Source organism: Lolium perenne, chromosome 7 (genome assembly GCF_019359855.2).
Source record: "Lolium perenne isolate Kyuss_39 chromosome 7, Kyuss_2.0, whole genome shotgun sequence".
NCBI classification, from domain to species: domain Eukaryota; kingdom Viridiplantae; phylum Streptophyta; class Magnoliopsida; order Poales; family Poaceae; genus Lolium; species Lolium perenne.
Genome location: NC_067250.2, coordinates 217,637,203 through 217,655,067, shown reverse-complemented (window position 1 = coordinate 217,655,067; position 17,865 = coordinate 217,637,203). Strand labels below are relative to the sequence as shown.

Below are 17,865 nucleotides of genomic sequence, written 5' to 3'. Positions count from 1 at the left end.
CGCCGGTCGTGCGAGATGGAGGACGAACCCATCGTAGGTGGAATCGGCAGCGATAAGCGATCGGCGTACAATAAGGAGGCATTGTTGAAGGAAGCGGCGGCCGAGCCGAACCCTAGGAAACGGCGATGCTGGTTCGCGAGAGAGGTTTGCATCTATCACTACCAAAAGAACAATACATGAAAGGCAGTGCAAGAGCGATCTAGCTGGTTTGCATCGCAGCCGAGTGGTACTTGTCCAAGTCAGCGTCGAGGTTTGCAGCAGAAACCTCCACATTGCCATGCCCTCCCTCCCTCGCCCACGGCTAGCACCACGCCCTCGGCCACCATCACACCCTCAGCCACGACCACTGAACCCAGCTCCGCCCCGAGACCATCCTCGGCCGCCAGCACCCCTCCCAGGTCCACTGCAAAATATTAAGTACTGGATTTGTCACTTGCTCATAATATTCAGAGTAATACACATTTGAAATTGTTAATTTACAAGACAATGCAGTTTCAGTAAAACGATAACAGCTTTGATTTCATTTCCCCTCACATTTGCCAAGCATGATTGCGCCACAGGGGAGCTAACTTAGATCTCCTGTGCTTTGCTTTCTTTCTTTTTTGTCGTGCTATGATCCTATAAATATATAGTTCATAAATAGTGCCTCTGGTAGATGCAACTAACCATCTGACCATCTGGGAGGAAAACTGAAGTTTCCAGGTAGCGGAGGTCAAGCAAAAGAGAAAATAGCAGATGCTGGTGCCTCAATGTTTATCCCAATGACCTCAATTTTCATAGGTTTGCCATCAAGTTGCACGTTGTTGTACTTCTTAAGAGCAGCTAAAGCTTCTGCTTTTGTCGAAAAGACTTCCTCTGCAGTTCCCTGCCAAAATGGAGTCCCGGTTCAGGCTGCAAGTGGGACGTGATGCGGGGGCCCGCGTAGTTTCCGCATGTACCTGCAATTAAATGCGGGCCGTCTGCGGCAGGCCGCAATTAAATGTGGGCCGTCTGCGGGCCGTCTGCGTAGTTTCCGTGTGTGGTCAGCGGTCTTCTCTGCAACGTCTCGCCAGCCATGTCGTTCCCGTGCACCCCCGGCCGCACTCCACCGACCCCGCCTCGATTCGGCCAACGTCGGTGTCGATCCAGCCTTTTTAACCTCGATTCGGCCACCCCCGGTGCAGATCCAGCCTTTCCTGCCCCGAATCGGCCGCCTCTGGTACCGATCCCGCTGCTGACAGCCCGCGTCATGGCGGCTGTCTCAAATCGGTCGTCTCCACGTCATGGCGGCTGCAGGCGCTGATCGTCTCCGGCAGTAGCGCTTTGATCTCCTAGCCGAGACAGTAGAGGTCGGGAAGGAGCAGGGGAGCTCACAGGCTCACGGCTTCAAGCTAACCCATGGTGGAGCGATGAACCAGACGGAGATCTCAGCCGCGAGCAGATCTTTCAGAACATGCTATGTGGGCTGATTGCGGGCTCTGCGGGCCTGCCGACGTATCCCCGCATATTCAGGCACTCACCCGCAGGCCTCCGCATAACTGACTAGGTGGGCTCAAATATGCGGCGCCGCAGGCAGCCCGCTTCCGCTTGCACCCTGAGTCCCGGTAATGAGTTGAACTATGAGCATTCAAACAAAATGGAAGGTCTGTGAAAGGCAGGGATTGAAACCGAAAAAGAAAGTGTGGGGGGAGCGCAAACCTTTGATCTTCCACTTTTGTCGTAATTAATGGAGTAACACTTAATCTCGCCCATCTCGGAAAATAGATCCTGAGCAAAGTATTTAGGGTAACTTTAGGACCAGGAGACGATGAACAGAGATAAGTAAGGAGGGGTTGCTTAAACCTGGAAATAACAGCTAAGTAAAGTAAGATGAAGAATGTAAAATTCCTTTCCATGGACAATAACCAATCCATGATTGTATGGGTGATGAATGCAAGACATATAAAAGTGAGCACTTTAGTTTATTAGGAAGAAGCGGCAGATGATGAATTACAGAAGTATCTTAATATACAATCATCGCCAGTTTGTTAAGGAGGGGGTAACAAGGAAAATGCGCTAGCGACCTTGATGTCCTCGTTGGAGATGTTGTAGTCGAGGTTGGAGATGTAGAGCTTGGTGGGCGTGATTTCCAAGCCAGTGGACGGCGCCGTGACCATGGCCGTCAGCTGGGCAACGTACCCGAAAGCCGGCGGCACCTGAGCGAGAAAAAAAAGAGCAAGATTGGAGTGAGCTCGAGACTGGCAGGGTACTGTGCTGTGCTGCCGCGGGATTTACTTAATCAATCAAGAGCAGGAGGATGAGAATGAGACCTGCTGCGGCTGGAAGTTGAGCTGGTGGTAGGGTGCCGCGGCTGAGCGGTTGGCGGCGCAGCTGTGGAAGTAGCGGCGCGCAGGCGCGGGTCCTCCCGCTGCGGAGGCTGGGTTGCGGCGTCCGCGGCCGCGGCTGTGCGAGGGCTTGTTGTTTGGTGATGAGGTAGTCCAGCGACATGTCCAGGGCGTCCGCCATGCTCCCAACCCACGTCCGCCATGCTCCCAACCCACAGGATTTGCTCCAGGGCGACGGCGGCGGCAGGGTGGAGGAGGCGAAGGTTGGGGAGGACTTGGGTGGATTTGTTGGGCTTGGCCCATTTGGGCGCTAGCGAGCCGTCCCAGGTAGGTGCGTGCGGAACGGGACTACGACGACGAGGACGACGAAAAGATTCGACGTATTGCGGCTTGGCAGAATAAGGAACATGTTCCTCCTTTTTAAGTAGTGTAGATGAGGCTGATCCGCTGGTGGGTACTTTTGATTTATATAAGACACATGTGGGCACTTGGTGGGCCGTCACTAACGTGCCCACTTACAGGCATAGGCGTCGTGCTTGTGGTTGGGAAGGAGGCCTGCACGCGGTGAGAGAGAGAGTCGGAGAGAAAGAGTGTGAGAGAGAGAGAGCTACGCCGGCGAGGTGGGTGGCGGCTGCCGTGCTAAACGAAGGGGAGGTGGCGACTGGGGGCCAAGGGCACCTGCAGGGGAGAAGCGGTGTCACCCCGTCGGAGCTCCTGCACAGGCCCGTTTCGCCCTCGTGCTTCTCCACCGCACGAGACGAGCAGCCCTGGCGAGACGAGGTGGGTAGCGTCAGTCCCTCCTCGAGCCCCTCCGGAGCAGCTCCTCCTCGAGCAGAACATCGGCGATGATCCCGGTTGCGGCGACTAAGGTTAATTAGGAAACCCTAGGCGGGTGAGGCTTGGCCTACTGCCTCTGCTCCATGGAACCCTAGAAGATCTGGTGCTCTGCTGTCCACACGCCCCCCTCTCTCTCTCTCCATCCGACCATGCCCAAGGAGAGGACGCTCGCGCTCCTGCCCTATACCCGTCGATGAAGGAGCCTCCGCCACGCACCGCCCGACTCCGTCCTCTCCACAGGGCAAGAAATGAAAGAGGAAAAGACCCTTTTGCCCCTGGCGGACATGCAGAACCACATGGGAACCACCGCGGCTCTCTCGCTTTTTTAAGCCCACACAGACACCTAGTGAAGGTCGCTGACGCCTGGGCCCCGAGAAAAGCAGGCCCGCAAGTCAGTTGGTGGGCGGGTACACTACGCACGGTGAAAAGGGGCCGCTAGCAACGGACGGCGCGGACCACGTGAGCACTGCTCAGATCGTGATCCGACGGCTAGGAACGTCCGATCGGAAAAGCCGACGGCTGACAGCATGCCACGTCGACAGAATGAACGGCCAGGATTCAAGTGGCCTGGATTGAGGTGCTGAAGTGCAAGAATGTTTAAAAGAGATATAAGGTGTCATAAAGGTTTGAACGTAAAGAGATGAGTTAAGGAGATAGTTTCTTATAATTCACATTACAAAGTATCTGGCCGGATAATTAGGTGACATCGTAATATCGAGATGGACCCTAAGAATATCTCTCCCTATTCCGAGGAGTAATTTTCTCTTGAGTCACCAAACGTCAGACATTCTTTCCAACATATATGAGTACCACCTTTCTTGCCTCCTTTTACGCTAGACTTCTGATGGTAACCTATACATGCCTTCAAAGATGAGATCTTTTGATACTCTCGTTGTCTAAGGATTCGTTTCATAAGATTACACGTGGACAATACTATTAACAAGGAATAACGCATCATTGTATATCCGATAAAACTGGATCGGGTGAGTATCATTGTTCTTCTTAACAATCTCTACTCCCACTGTTGTATTTCCAATACTCATGATGAGGAAAAACTTGATCATTAAACAACATATGAGTCAGTCCTAGAGGCAAAACTAGGGACACTTGTTTGTTCATTCTTTTATAGGTTCCTATGAGTTTTCCTTTGAATCCTATATTCAAGACACATGGCAGTTATATCATATTAAAATAAGTTTAATTACAAAAGTTGAAGTTATAATTATAAATACTTTATTATTGCCTCTAAGGCATAACTCTTCCAGTCCCAAGGCTAGAAGCTTTCCAAAGAAGCAATGAAGGGGTGAGGCTTCAACCATCGTTTTTTTTAAAGAATCAGAGATGATATCCGTCAAAGAGAGCTTAAGTGAAAAAAGAGGGGAATTTTGAGAAATCAAGAATGATGAGCGGGGAATTTCAAGGGCCTTATGGATATCCTTCAAGAGAGGTACCATCAAGATGCCACCACCCAAGCCGAGAAGCTTCGCATCAACACCAAAATTGCCACCGCCGCCCAGTCGGATGCAACCTCAGAAATTGATCTCAAGATGTTCATGGAAGAGACGTCCGTGATGACGACCGATCTTGCCTAATGGACGATGATACAAGAGGAGGAGGGGGAGGAAGAGGAAGAGGAAGAATCGACAAGATTGATCAATATTTTACAACTTGGTTGTTCGAACTATGTGTGATTTTTGCATTTTGGAGTTTCTACTATGCCCTATTTCACGTATTTAAATTTCTATATTTTCTATTTATGTTGAAATGTATTTGATGTTAAAACTTTGTTTGGTTTTAGAACTATTTCCATTTATGTTTGATGTGAAATGGGCAAAATTAGCGCATATAGGGGTTGGGTGTTGAAAGAGCATTTTTAGTTTCCTTGGGTTTTGTGTGTTTATTGACAACACGTGAATGAATTTTACCAAGTGTGTTCAAGTGCGTAGGTATTCAAACTTAGCACATATGGTGTTCAGCCCATAAAATTCTAAGGCTGCACTAAACACTTGTGTGTGGTGATAACCTAGGTCCTTCTGATGGGAAGTGTTGGAGATGAGCTTGGAGAAGGACTAGAGGTTCTATCTAAGGAAAGGAAGAAGAAAGAAGTGGGGCGGATGATCTGGCTTCCAGTGGCACGGACTATCCCCCCCCCCCCCCCCCCACCATGGAGACGGCGCTGAGATTCTAAGTACAAAAATTCAGGGCGGATGGTTTTTCCATCCGGTGCCTATCCAGTATGGTGCACACCTTACAGTACCCGGGGTGGCTAGTTTTTTCCATCCCCCCCGGAAGTTCCCAATATCCGCGGGGGGGGGGGGGGGGGGGGGTCCAGATCATCCGACCCCAGCATCAAGAACAACGTAGCCGGACCATCCGGGGAGGGGGTAATCTGGGGGTCACTAACCCTAGATCATTCGACTCTATTTTTCTGCAACGGCTACATCGCGCGTATGGGCTATAAAAGGGGTGCCTCCTTCCTCAGATCTATTCGTTGAAGACGAAGGACTTCTCTCTCCTCCATTGCTCCAAAGCTTAAATTGCCCTTATTGACGAGGTATTAACTCGTCAATGCCTACAGATTGTAGACTAGGGTTTCGTTGGATGTAGAGGGCAAGTAGATCTCGAAGGTTTCAGCCGAAAAGTACTCGACGATTATGAAACTAGGGTTGTGTTGACAGTAGATTCGATCCTCTCTTCGTCCCTCGACTCCCCCTTATATAGGAGGTGGAGCCGGGTTTCATAATACACAAGTTACAGAGTCCGGGAGGGTTTCTAACCCGTCCCGCAAGATTACAAGTTATATTTCCTAATACGACTCTAGCTTTCCTTAATAACATTTTGGGCTTCCGAATCTTCTTATTCTTCGAGTCATGGGCCTTCAGTAAAGCCTGGGTACCATCTTCGGCAGGCCCATTGGGGATGCCTATGTCAGTAGCCCCCGAGATTTTGCTTGAATCAAAAAGTCAGGGAAAATCTCCAACTTTAATTATTCAATAAATCTACCGAATTTATCACATATCTTTGGATATGCAATTATATATTGTACAGGGATAATGGTAGTTGGGGCTAGTTCATCTGACGGATCAGGTACTAGTTAACTGCTCTAGTGGCAATCCGCAAAAACCTACTTCAAGATCACGTCCCTGGACATGATCTCGGGATACTGGTGTAAACTTCGAGAGGTGCCGCTTAAGGTCTTACCATTCTGTCGAGTCCCAGTTATATTTTATCGGGTACCTAACGCGTCCGTTAGGATTTTTCTTCGTATCTGTTGATACAGAAAAAAGTAGCAAACCAACGTCAGAGACGGCGCCACGCCACTCAGAACGGATCTGGGGTCTTACCTTCGCAAAGTTTTGCGGCATTCAGAGATTTTTCGCTACTTTAGCGCTCTGAGAATATATTGTCGAGTGCTTTTTCGGCTGTTGGAATAGCACATTTTATTGAGTCAACGGAAGACTTATTTTGCCTTCCCGATGGGAGTATATGTAGAGTTATTTATATAACTCGAAATATGCTCACTTCTTCCTTTTTTCTTTTCTCTCTTTCTTTCTTCCTTCTTCTTTTTTTTATAATGTCATCGGGCACGCGAACAGCGTTCCCGATGGGAGTAGCCCCCGAGGCTACAGCCAAGGACTAGTGCTTGGTTGTAGGCTCAACACTTTAATGCCTCATGTCTCTATATTTCCATTCTTTCTCTAATTTTTCATATCTATCGGGTGCGCGACCAGCGCTCCCGATGGGAGTAGCCCCCGAGGCTATGAACAAATGCTTGCATTTGGTCATAGGCTCTCGACATTTCTATTTTGTCATACTCGAATTTTTCTTTTTTCCAAAGTAGCCCCCGAGCATTTGGGCAAAAACTTGTATTTGATCAAAGGCTCTCGAAATAATCAATAATCTTCTGTTGTCGCCATTCTTATGAAGCTTCATAATCGAGATTTTCTCTTGCCAAGGTGACATCATTATTGATGATAGCCACGATCACTGTATCAGGAAAACGCGAGAACTGCTCTCTCTGTCTCGTGGGCCCAAATCTCTTATCAAGTTGACACGTCGTGCAAGTGGGGGACACACATCCTCCGCTTTTCCTGGCGCACCCACTGTAACGCTTGTTCTTTCCCTTCTCAGTGAAATTGCGTTTTTACCCCTTGTCCACATGTACACCATCTATCCCACAATTTCTCCATCCAACGGTACGTCGATTTACCGCACCTCTATTTAAGGTCATCGTCTTCCTCCTTCCACACTTTCGCTCGCGCCGCTCCTCTGCTTTCCTCTGCAAAAATCCTCCCTTGCACCCCACAGTTCTTGAGCTCAACCACGCTCGTGCTTTTGCTCCTACGCCATTGTTGATGCCACCGCGCAGACTCACCAGACACAGCACTCCCGAATCCAAGATGGCATCCGCGGATCTGGGGAGCACTGAGTGGGAGAGATCCAAAATCTCCCCTCAAGACATCAACTTGCTGAAGAAACTGGGGATCAGCAAGAAGCAAGACGCGCTGCGCTTCCCCAGCGAAGAAAGCTATCCAACCCCTCCAATGGAATATCGGGTCAGTTTTGTTGACCACCTCATCCGTGGCCTCTCTGCCCCCATTCACAATTTTCTTCGGGGGTTGCTTTTCGTGTACGGATTGCAACTTCACCATCTTACCCCCAACTCCATTCTCCACATCTCGATTTTTATCACCCTTTGCGAATCCTTCCTTGGAGTCCAGCCTAACTGGTCTTTATGGAAGCGCATTTTCCTCTGTCGCTGCAATGGCTCTGCCAATGTTTCCTATAACATTGGCGGCGTTGTTATCTGCGTCCGCCCTGACGTCGAGTACTTTGACATCAAATTCCCTGACTCAGTTCAAGGGTGGCGCAAAAAATGGTTGTACATCCATGAGGAGAATCATGGCTCTGTTGAAGACAACATCCCTCCTTTTGATGGTGCCGAAAAGATCTGTCGTCGTCGTTCCTGGGATGCAGAGGCTACCGACGAAGAAAAAGCGGCGATAGATGCATTGATGACATGCATCCACCAGCTTCAAAATACCCGAGGACAAGAGCTGTCGGGTATCCAAATCACGGCGTACTTCCTTAGGATTAGGGTGCAGCCTCTACAAGCTCGCAAAAATCCCCTTTGGATGTATGCTGGCGATGAAGATGTGGATCGCCTGTCGACAGATTTATCGGTCAAGGACTTAGAAAAACTTGTCTGAAAGATCTCATCGCTTAGCAAGAAGGACACCGTCCCGTCATCTTGCCGTGTGGCGCCATATAGCGCCGCCAATGCGCTCCCGCAGGTAATATATTTTTATAATTTTTTGATTCATGCATGATTTTTCTCTTTCTTCTTTGGTACTATTATTTCTTCAACTGTTGTTACTGATATAAATCCATGTCGATACTTTTTCTATCTTGTTCAGAACCATAAAACTGCGTCTCCTCTTCCTCCCCTTCCCGAAGATGGGGAAGTCGAAGAACGGGTTGTTGTCACCGACGACAACCAAGGTACTTCTCGCCTTGAGAGTGAAGTCGCGGGTTCTCGAAAATCCGCGGCATCCTCTGAAAAAGAGATTGAAGCCGAGGCTACCGCATCGACACGCTCTTCTCCCCCAGCTGCTTCTCCGAAGAACAAGAGAAAAAGGGGCGAAGTAGTCGATTCCGGCACCTCCAAAGCCGGTGCTTCGCGTGCCGAAGAAGTTGTTCCTGATGCCAGAAGGAAAACTTTCAACCCTTATGAAGATGCTCTTGTCAGCTCGTAAGTTCTTACTGCTCTATGTTGTTTTGTTCTCGATAGTTTTCTCTTTTGTTTCTTATCTTGTCGCTTTATTTGCTGTAGTGGCGACGAGGATGAACATACACCTATTGACGCGACGGCTCGAACGAGCACGTCCCGTACTTTAGTTGTCTCTGAAGCTCAACCTGATGGGGAGGAAACTTCGCCTCCTCATCAAGATACAGAGCATCCAACTCCAGCTGCAAGCCCCCGAGCCTCTTCACCAAAGAGAGCTAGGGTAGAACCAGCAAAGGAAACTCTCCTACTAGCTGGTAGTTCCACGACTCCTTCATTGGATGATGTAAGTTTTTCACTCTTCTTTTTCCGAACATTTCAGCATTTGTCGACTCCCCTTTGTTTCTTGCTTAAGTCTTGTCGAACTTTTCCTTCCTATATTGATTTTTCTTTTTCTTTTGGTTGCTCTTCAGCCTTTGATGAAGGAGTTTATTCGCCTCGGTACCCAATTCGTCGGGTACCGTGACCATGCTAAGAAGCTTGAAGGTACCTTTTTATCTGCTTCCTTTGCGACACATACGCTACTTTTTTGTCATAACTTTTTGCTGTCGTTGATTATGCAGAAAATCTTGCGGAATCCAACAAACGTGCTGACGCTCTTGCTATCAAGTTAGAGCAAAGCGAAAAAGCTCGCCAGAAAGCTGAAAAAGATGTTGCCGCCGTCGAAGATCTTCGCAAAAGGCTTCACGACGCGGAGACTTCTTTGAGCGAAAATATTACTCAGCAATCTGCTCGTGAGACAGAAATTGTTGCTCGCTTGGAGTCGCAGAGTCGACGTTTTGTTAGTAAGTAATCATATCTCTTCTACTTCTCCAGATCATCAGATTCTTCTTGCCTAGCTTTTCTCTGACAAGCTTTTTTTTTCTGTGACTTCACTTAGGGAAAACGCAACAGGATTATGATCTGGATAATCCTGAAGGTGACCGCCTTCTCGACGCCCTCTCCCTCCTTGAGATCCACGGGGATGAAGCGCGTGAAGGTCTTGCCGATGCCAGAGAAGGTCTGTCGGGACTTTTTCCTTATTTCTTCCCGAAGAAGGAAGAACCCACGCCTTTTGCTGCTCTCGCCAAAATCTTCAATTCGCAAGAAGATCTTGGGCTCAAGCTTCGCCAAGAAGGTTTAAAAGTTGGCGTCGAAGGCACTATTGCCTTGGTCGCTGACAGCCAACAAGATGTCGACTGGGCGAGAGTTGGCGACACGAAGGAGATGGAGACCAAGAAGTGGCAGTCACTGATTAAGGCTGCCAAGCCAAACTCAAAGAAGATCCTCGCCTATCTTGGATGCAAGCCAACTCCCGCTCCTAGTTCATCGAAGTCGGAGGTCAAGTAGACCATCTTGTCTTCTTTTTTTACATCTCTTTTGATGTTGTCGCCACAGTAGCTTTTGGCGACAACTGCCTCGGTAGTTCATTAGGGACCTTCCTTTTGTAATAGCCATGTACATACTTTGAAAATCAATGGAATTCTATCTTTGCTTGATGATTGATGTCGAACCCTTTTCTTTTTAGTTGATATTTGATAACTATACTTCAACTCCTCGTCCTACCGATACTTTTCCTGCTTCCTCCTACCCAAAGAAAATATCTGTCGGTGATGACTTTATTGGAGATTCCGCGGGTAAGGAATCCGCACAAGATTTGAGAGATCTCCGCCAACAGCTGCAGTCTATGAAGAAACAAGCACTTGTAATGATGGACCAGTCTCAAAAATCGTTGGAGAGGGAAAAAAATTGCGCTTCAGCAGGCTCAGGATGCTATAGCTGTAAAAGAGGACGCGGTTGCTACAGCTGCCGAAGCTTCTCGATGAGAGAATTTCATGCTTGAGCTACTGCTTGATTCCAGCTTAGATATGGCGGGTATACTTCATTCACTTGACCATAATTATCTTTATTCCCCATGTTTTTCCTTCCTTTCTAATTCCTCCGCTGAAAACAGGTTCTTTTCTGGATACCGCTGCCGAGGATCAACGTGTTGAAGCTCGATCCAATGTGCTTCTCAGACTTGCCGAAGAACATGGTTCCAACTTTTGGGATACGCCTGAACGTACCCGCCAAATCGTCAGATTTCAAGATCGTGCAGGTCAGGTTCGTGATTTCCTCGACTTTTGTACAAGGACATTGTCCTTAGTTTACGGCACCATGTTTCCGCGTAATAAGATGCCAGAAACCCTTCCTGAATTGATGGACAAATTTCGGGATGCACCTCGAATTCATGGGTTTGTGCGGGCCCAACTATCTGCCGGCACCAGATTTGTTATGATGATGATACAAATCTGCTATCCAAAGTTAGACATGAGTAGAATTGTCTCCAAGTGACTGGCCAAGATGGCGAAAAGGAAGAGGAACGTTGGCAAAATTGATGACATTGTGACCCCTGTAGCAGAAGACATGATGGATGAACTTCTTCGGATGGACGCTGAGTTCTTCGTGAAGGGCAGCTATGCTGAACATAGTACTCGTGCTGCAAATAATGAATGGATGACCATAGATGATATACTAGGCAGCAATTGAGAATTTCTTTTTTAGCTTGTCGATTTTTTCCAGGAACTGCATCTTGTATGTTGCAAACATAATCTATATTGTAAAGCCAGTAAATATTTTTGTTTTTCCTCATCAAGCCCCCGAGCGTTTTGGTGACAATTTTCTCTATTGTGTATGCGAAGTTGAACCAAGGAAAAAACAATGAACTATATTGATTGTACTATTTTTGCGGGTATTAGCCCCCGAGCTCTTTTGTCGACCACTATTTTGTATCGTCTCTTTTTTTTGGCGAGGTGCTTTGCACCAAGGCGAGATACTTTGTGCGTTGGCGTTGTATATACATATTGTAATTTCTGGGCGCAAGCCCCCGAGCATGTCGAAGAAAAGATGTATATCTCCACTATCTTTATTATATTGCAGCACCGCGAGTCCGCCTCATTAAAAACCTTTTCCAGCCCCACTCGGTGCCCTGAAAAAGGAAAAGAGTGCGTCTGAAAACTCGCGGGCGTTTCAGTACATTGTAGTTTTTCAAGGAGGACTATATTTCGACTCTAGGCATAGAAACGCCTGAGGTGTGCCACGTTCCAAGGATTTGGCTCGACAGCTCCTGACTTCTTGTCCTTTATCCTGTATGCGCCTCCCTCGATTACTTCTGTAACGATGTAAGGTCCAAGCCACGGTGACTCAAGTTTTTCATGACTTTTTTGATTGAGCCGCAGAACTAAGTCTCCAACTTGAAAAGATCTCGGTTGCAAACGTCGATTGTGGTAGTTTTTCAGATCTTGCTGGTATTTAGCGACTCGTGATAACACTTCGTCTCGAGCTTCGTCGAGTGCGTCGACATCGTCTTCCAATGCTTTTCTGGAAGCTTCTTCGTTGTATTCCGTGACTCTCGGAGAGTCGTGCTCTATTTCTATCGGTAGTACTGCCTCTGCTCCATGGACCAGAAAAAACGAAGTCTCCTGTGTCGCTGTATTTGGTGTTGTTCGGATACTCCATAACACACTCGGCAACTCCTCTGGCCAAGTATGTCGAGCTTTTTCCAATGGTCCTAATAAACGCTTCTTGATACCATTGCAGATGATACCATTGGCTTTCTCGACTTGACCGTTGGTCTACGGGTGCGCGACTGACGCGAAGTGTAATTTGATGCCCACCTCAGCACAATATGCCTTGAATTCCTTGGATGTGAAATTACTGCCATTGTCCGTGACGATGCTATGAGGTACTCCAAACCGAAAGACAATGCTTTTCACAAACTTGATTGCCGACGCTCCATCTGGTGAATTTATCGGCTTTGCTTCTATCCACTTGGTGAATTTGTCGACCGCGACGAGCATATACTCGTATCCTCCTGGCGAGGCCTTGTGTAGTTTTCCCACCATATCGAGACCCCATTGAGCAAAGGGCCAAGACAGCGGTATTGGCATCAACTCTGCTGCCGGAGAATGAGGCCTTGCGGCAAATCTCTGGCACGCGTCGCAAGTTCGCACTATTTCCTTCGCATCCTCGATTGCTGTCAACTAGTAAAACCCTGCTCTGAAAACCTTGGCCGCGATAGATCGGCTGCTTGCGTGATGACCGCATACTCCTTCGTGTACTTCCTTCAGAATTACCCTTCCTTCTTCGGGTGTGACGCACCTTTGTAACACACCCGAAATACTTCGCTTGTACAACTCTCCTAATAACTCGCCTTGCTTCAACTGGATCGTCGGGTATTGTTTTCCTTAGGATGTATGATATGTACGCCTGCATCCATGGGATTTGCACCATCATTACTAAATCCTGTTTCTCTTCTTCTTCGAGTGCTTCTTCCGTGGCTCCCGGGGGTTTCTCATCCTTCTCCTTCTTCTTTGGTTTCTTCGGCTTTGTAGATCTCTCTGTTATCTCCTCCCAGAACACGCCTGGTGGAATCGCGAGACACTGCGACCCAATGTTTGCAAGAACATCGGCTTCATCATTACTTAGCCTGCTGATGTGATTTACCTCGCATCCGTCAAACAGTTTCTCCAGCTCGTTGTACATTTCCTTGTATGCTATCATGCTTTCGTTGACTGCATCGCACTGATTCATGACCTGCTGAGCCACCAATTGTGAGTCGCCAAAGATTTTTAATCGAGTTGCACCACAAGCTTTCGCCATCTTCATCCCATGTATGAGAGCTTCGTACTCTGCCTCATTGTTAGACGCGTTTGGAAACGTCATCCGTAAGACATACTTTAATTTATCGCCTTCAGGTGATATCAGTATCACGCCTGCTCCAGCTCCCTCTAATCTCTTGGACCCGTCGAAGTTCATAGTCCAGGTTCTCGATAGATCTGGGGGTCCCGTATTTTGCAGCTCCATCCACTCTGCGATGAAGTCTGGTAGAATTTGCGACTTTATTGCTTTTCTTTTTTCATACGTGATGTCCCGAGGGGAAAGCTCTATTCCCCAAAGGGAGACACGGCCCGTAGTTTCTGGATTGTTTAATATATTGGATAAAGGTGCCTCATTGACCACTATTATCGGATGTGCCGAAAAATAGTGTCGCAACTTTCTTGCTGTTGTAAACACCCCATATGCTAGCTTTTGGTACTGCGGGTACCGCTGTTTTGAAGGCGATAATACTTCACTGATGAAATATACTGGCCTCTGTACTCCATGAAGTTTTCCTTCTTCCTCCCTTTCAACTACAAGAGCTGTGCTGACCACCTGAGGTGTGGCTGCAATGTAAAGCAAGAGGGGTTCCTTTTCTTTAGGCGCCACCAAGATTGGTGGTATCGAGATTGTGCACTTGAGGTCCTCGAAAGCTTTATCCGCCTCTTTGTTCCACTGAAACTTCTCTCCTTGCTTAATCAAGGCGTAGAACGGCAATGCCTTCTCTCCTAGCCTAGCGACGAATCTGCTTAATGCTGCGACTCGCCCAGTAAACTGTTGTATTTCTTTCAATTTTGTCGGCTTCCGCATCGTTACGATGGCTTGGATTTTCTCTGGATTAGCCTCGATCCCTCTTGCTGATACTAGGAACCCAAGAAGTTCTCCTGCAGGGACGCCGAAAGAACACTTCGTCGGGTTCAGTTTGAGGCAGAACTTGTCAAGGTTGTCGAAAGTGTCCTTCAAATCCTCGATCAATGTTGTCCCCTTTTTTGATGTTATGACGACATCGTCAATGTATACTTGTACGTTTTTTCCAATCTGTGTTGCCAGGCACTTCTGCATCATCGCTGATATGTTGCTCCCGCGTTTTTCAAACCAAAAGGCATTGTTCTGTAGCAAAACACGCCATAGGGTGTTATGAACGCTGTCTTGACTTCGTCATCTTCTTTTAATCTGATCTGGTTATAACCAGAATATGCGTCCAGGAAGGAAAGACGTTCACATCCTGCCGTGGAGTCGATAATTTGATCGATCCTTGGGAGGGGAAAGTGATCATTTGGACAATGTTTATTGAGGCACGTAAAGTCGACACACATGCGAAGGACTTTCGTGTTTTTCTTCGGGACCAGCACTGGGTTCGCTACCCATGTGGCTTCTGTATGTATCTCCTTAATAAAACCAGCTTCTCTGAGTCGATCAATTTCTGACAGCATGGCTTTGCGGTTTGGTTCCGAAAAACGCCGCAAAGGTTGTTTGATTGGTCTCGCTATTGGATCAAAGTTTAGGTGGTGCTCGGCAAGTTCCCTGGGTACTCCTGGCATGTCAGCTGGACACCATGCGAAGATTTTCCAGTGCTCACGGAGGAACTCGATGAGCGCGCTTTCCTATGCGAGGTCCATATTTGTTGCAATGGACGTTGTTTTCTTTGGATCTGTCGGGTGAATCTGCACCTCCTTGGAGTCCTTAGTAGTATTGAAGGTTGGCTCTCCGAGTGACCTTCCCACATCTGGCAACACATCATAATCAGTCGTGAGCCTTGACGCCATATATTCCGCTTGCATCCCGAAGGTTTCTGTCAGTCGATGAAAATCCTTGTCGCATTTATCAGCTAACGCGAAACTTCCTTTAACTGTAATTGGTCCCTTAGGTCCAGGTAACCTCCATAGTAGGTACGTGTAATGTGGTACCGCCATAAACCTAGCATATGCTGGTCGTCCCAACAAAGCGTGATATTGCGACGGGAAATCCACAACTTCGAACTCCAACCTTTCTATTCTGTAGTTTTCTCGGGTCCCAAACTGGACGTCGAGATTGATCCTTCCCAACGGATAACTCGGCTTCTCTGGTGTAATTCCATGGAAACGTGTGTCAGTTGGTTTTAAATTTGCCAAGGATATGTTCATCTTCCTTAGTGTATCCGCATACATAAGGTTTAGACTGCTGCCTCCATCTATGAAAACTCGAGATACGTCGAATCCTGCGATCACTGCTGGTAAGATAAGTGCTGACTGCCCTGGTCGAGGAACTTGCTGCGGGTGATCCGCAATTGTGAAGCCAATGTCTTGCCCCGACCAATTTAAGTACTCTATCGTTGGTGGGGGCATTTTCTCTGCCATGAACACTTGTCGCGAGATTACTTTCTGAGCCCTATTAGATCGCCTAGCTTTCTGAATCATCGAGACTGCGCCATTGGAGTTAGGATCAACATATGGAGGTGGTTGTGGTGCTGCCTCTATTCTGAGCTGGCGTCGATTTTCGTCCGTGATCGCGGGAGGAGGTGGGAGGTGGATCTCACTCCTGGGCCCCTGGGGGTTTCTGTTTATTGCTTGAGCATTGGCTAGCCCTGCAACCCGCAACATTGCTTGAAAATTGTGACAGTCCTTCTGCAGATGTCCTGACTGCCTCTTCCCATTGTTGTCGAGACAGAAATGCATCTAGCATGGCCCATCTATCATATCCTCGGGAGTTACAAAAGGTCTCTGAAACCTTGACCCACTATTTTGCCTGTTGTTTCGAGAGTCATCTCTACTGTCGCCTCGCTGCTCGTTACTCCTTTGATATTCATCTCTATTGTTTCCTCCAGTGTTTCCCCGAAAACCAGCCGATATTTGGCCAGGAACATCATAACTCGAGAATTGTCGAGAAAACCGTCTTCTATTTTGAAAATTTCGGCTACGGTCCTCTTCCGGTGACCTGTGCCGCTTATTATGAACAACATCTTCTCCGTCTGCCCATCTATTTGCGATCTCCATCAATGCTGACACTGTCCTTGGGTTGGTTCTCCCCAAGTCTTCGACAAAATCTCCTCGTCGAATTCCTGCCACGAACGCATCTATTGCTCGCTCGTCAGATATATTCTCTGCCGAGTTTTTGATGATGTTCCACCTTTGGATATATTTTCTCATTGATTCATCATGCTTTTGTCGACACGACCTCAACTCTTCTAGTGATGATGGTTTTTTGCAGGTTGATCGGAAGTTTTTGACAAACACATCCTCGAAACTATCCCAACTGTCGATGGATCCTGGAGGGAGTTTCTTGATCCAAGATCTTGCTGCTCCGCTCAGGTGTATTTGAATACTTTGCATGGCTGTTGCTCTGGTGCCACCTATCTGTTTCATCGTCTCAAGGTAATCGACAAGCCAATCTTCGGGATCTTGCAGGCCATCGAATTTTTTGAAACTGTCTGGCAACTTGAATCCTGACGGGACTCGAGTTTTTCGAACCCGTCGCGTAAAACACGGGAGTCCACACATATCTTCTTCAACGAGTTCTGGTGACTGCCGATGTTCCCTTCTATCTTGTCGCGCTCTATCCACCCTGGCCCGAGTCGCTGTATCTCTGACTCCACTTGCTCTCGGTAGATCTTGTACAGTTGCAGTAGGTCGCGGACTATTTTGCCTTGCAGTTCCTTCGGGAGGTGTAGCCACGAACGCTGCTCCCATGGCTCCACATCCTGCCATGGCCATGTTATACAACGCTTCTCTTGGATCTCCGGGAGGTGGCCTTGACGCGAGTATGAAAGCTTGCGTTGCCATGTACCCAGCTTCCGGTGTTTTAGGGATAATATTTCCCCTCGTGTCGATTGACATGAAAGACATGTCGAGGTTTTGAACTAAATTCTCCCTCTCTGCTTCGGGTATATTTTGTAGCCGAGATCTTGCTCTCCTTCGAGCTTCTGTGTGACTATCTCCCGAATTTCCTGATTGTCGACTTAGCTCTGCTCTTCGCCTGCTTGACACGGAGGCCGCCTCCTGTCTTCTATTTAATGCAGCTGTCTGTTTTTCTAACTCTCTGCCAACACGAGCGAGTTTGTATTGATAAGCTTGTAATTCTTCTGCCGTAGCAGTTGTGGTCATTGGTTCTGTACCATCCATGGCTCTTGCGGCTCTATCCCATGCTTCTTGCTGGAGTTGAACTCTTAGACGTGGTGTAGGCCCGACATATTTAGTGCCTAAACCTCGCCTAAGGTCAGCGGGATCAACATATGGGTTTCCCACATTGTCGAAAGCCTCTGACGTCTCCGGCTCTGCTCGGTTTGTTTCTTCAATTGCGTAGATCTGATGATATTTTGAATTTTGACTTTTGTCAGGATTGGTGACA

General features: G+C 47.8%; 1 protein-coding gene across 1 annotated transcript; it reads right to left on the bottom strand.

Moving 5' to 3' along the window:
• Positions 1–291: 291 nt before the first annotated feature.
• On the bottom strand, positions 292–2,651 carry LOC127314177 (uncharacterized). The gene is made up of 5 exons (XM_051344644.2): positions 2,289–2,651; positions 2,043–2,174; positions 1,678–1,746; positions 667–865; positions 292–403 (listed from the first exon to the last, which is right to left on the bottom strand). Exons 1-4 carry the CDS (start codon positions 2,604–2,606, stop codon positions 713–715), a joined length of 672 nt encoding a protein of 223 aa, XP_051200604.2. The 5' UTR covers positions 2,607–2,651; the 3' UTR covers positions 292–403; positions 667–712.
• Positions 2,652–17,865: the final 15,214 nt, after the last annotated feature.

Bases quoted from the DNA above. Each gene is read 5' to 3' on its own strand.
- LOC127314177 (XM_051344644.2), bottom strand. From the start codon at position 2,606: ATGGGCCAAGCCCAACAAATCCACCCAAGTCCTCCCCAACCTTCGCCT. The intron at 2,175-2,288 runs GTCTCATTCTCA...TTTCTCGCTCAG, and splicing joins TCAACTTCCAGCCGCAGCAG to GTGCCGCCGGCTTTCGGGTA. The intron at 866-1,677 runs GTTTGCGCTCCC...CCATTTTGGCAG, and splicing joins ACAAAAGTGGAAGATCAAAG to GGAACTGCAGAGGAAGTCTT.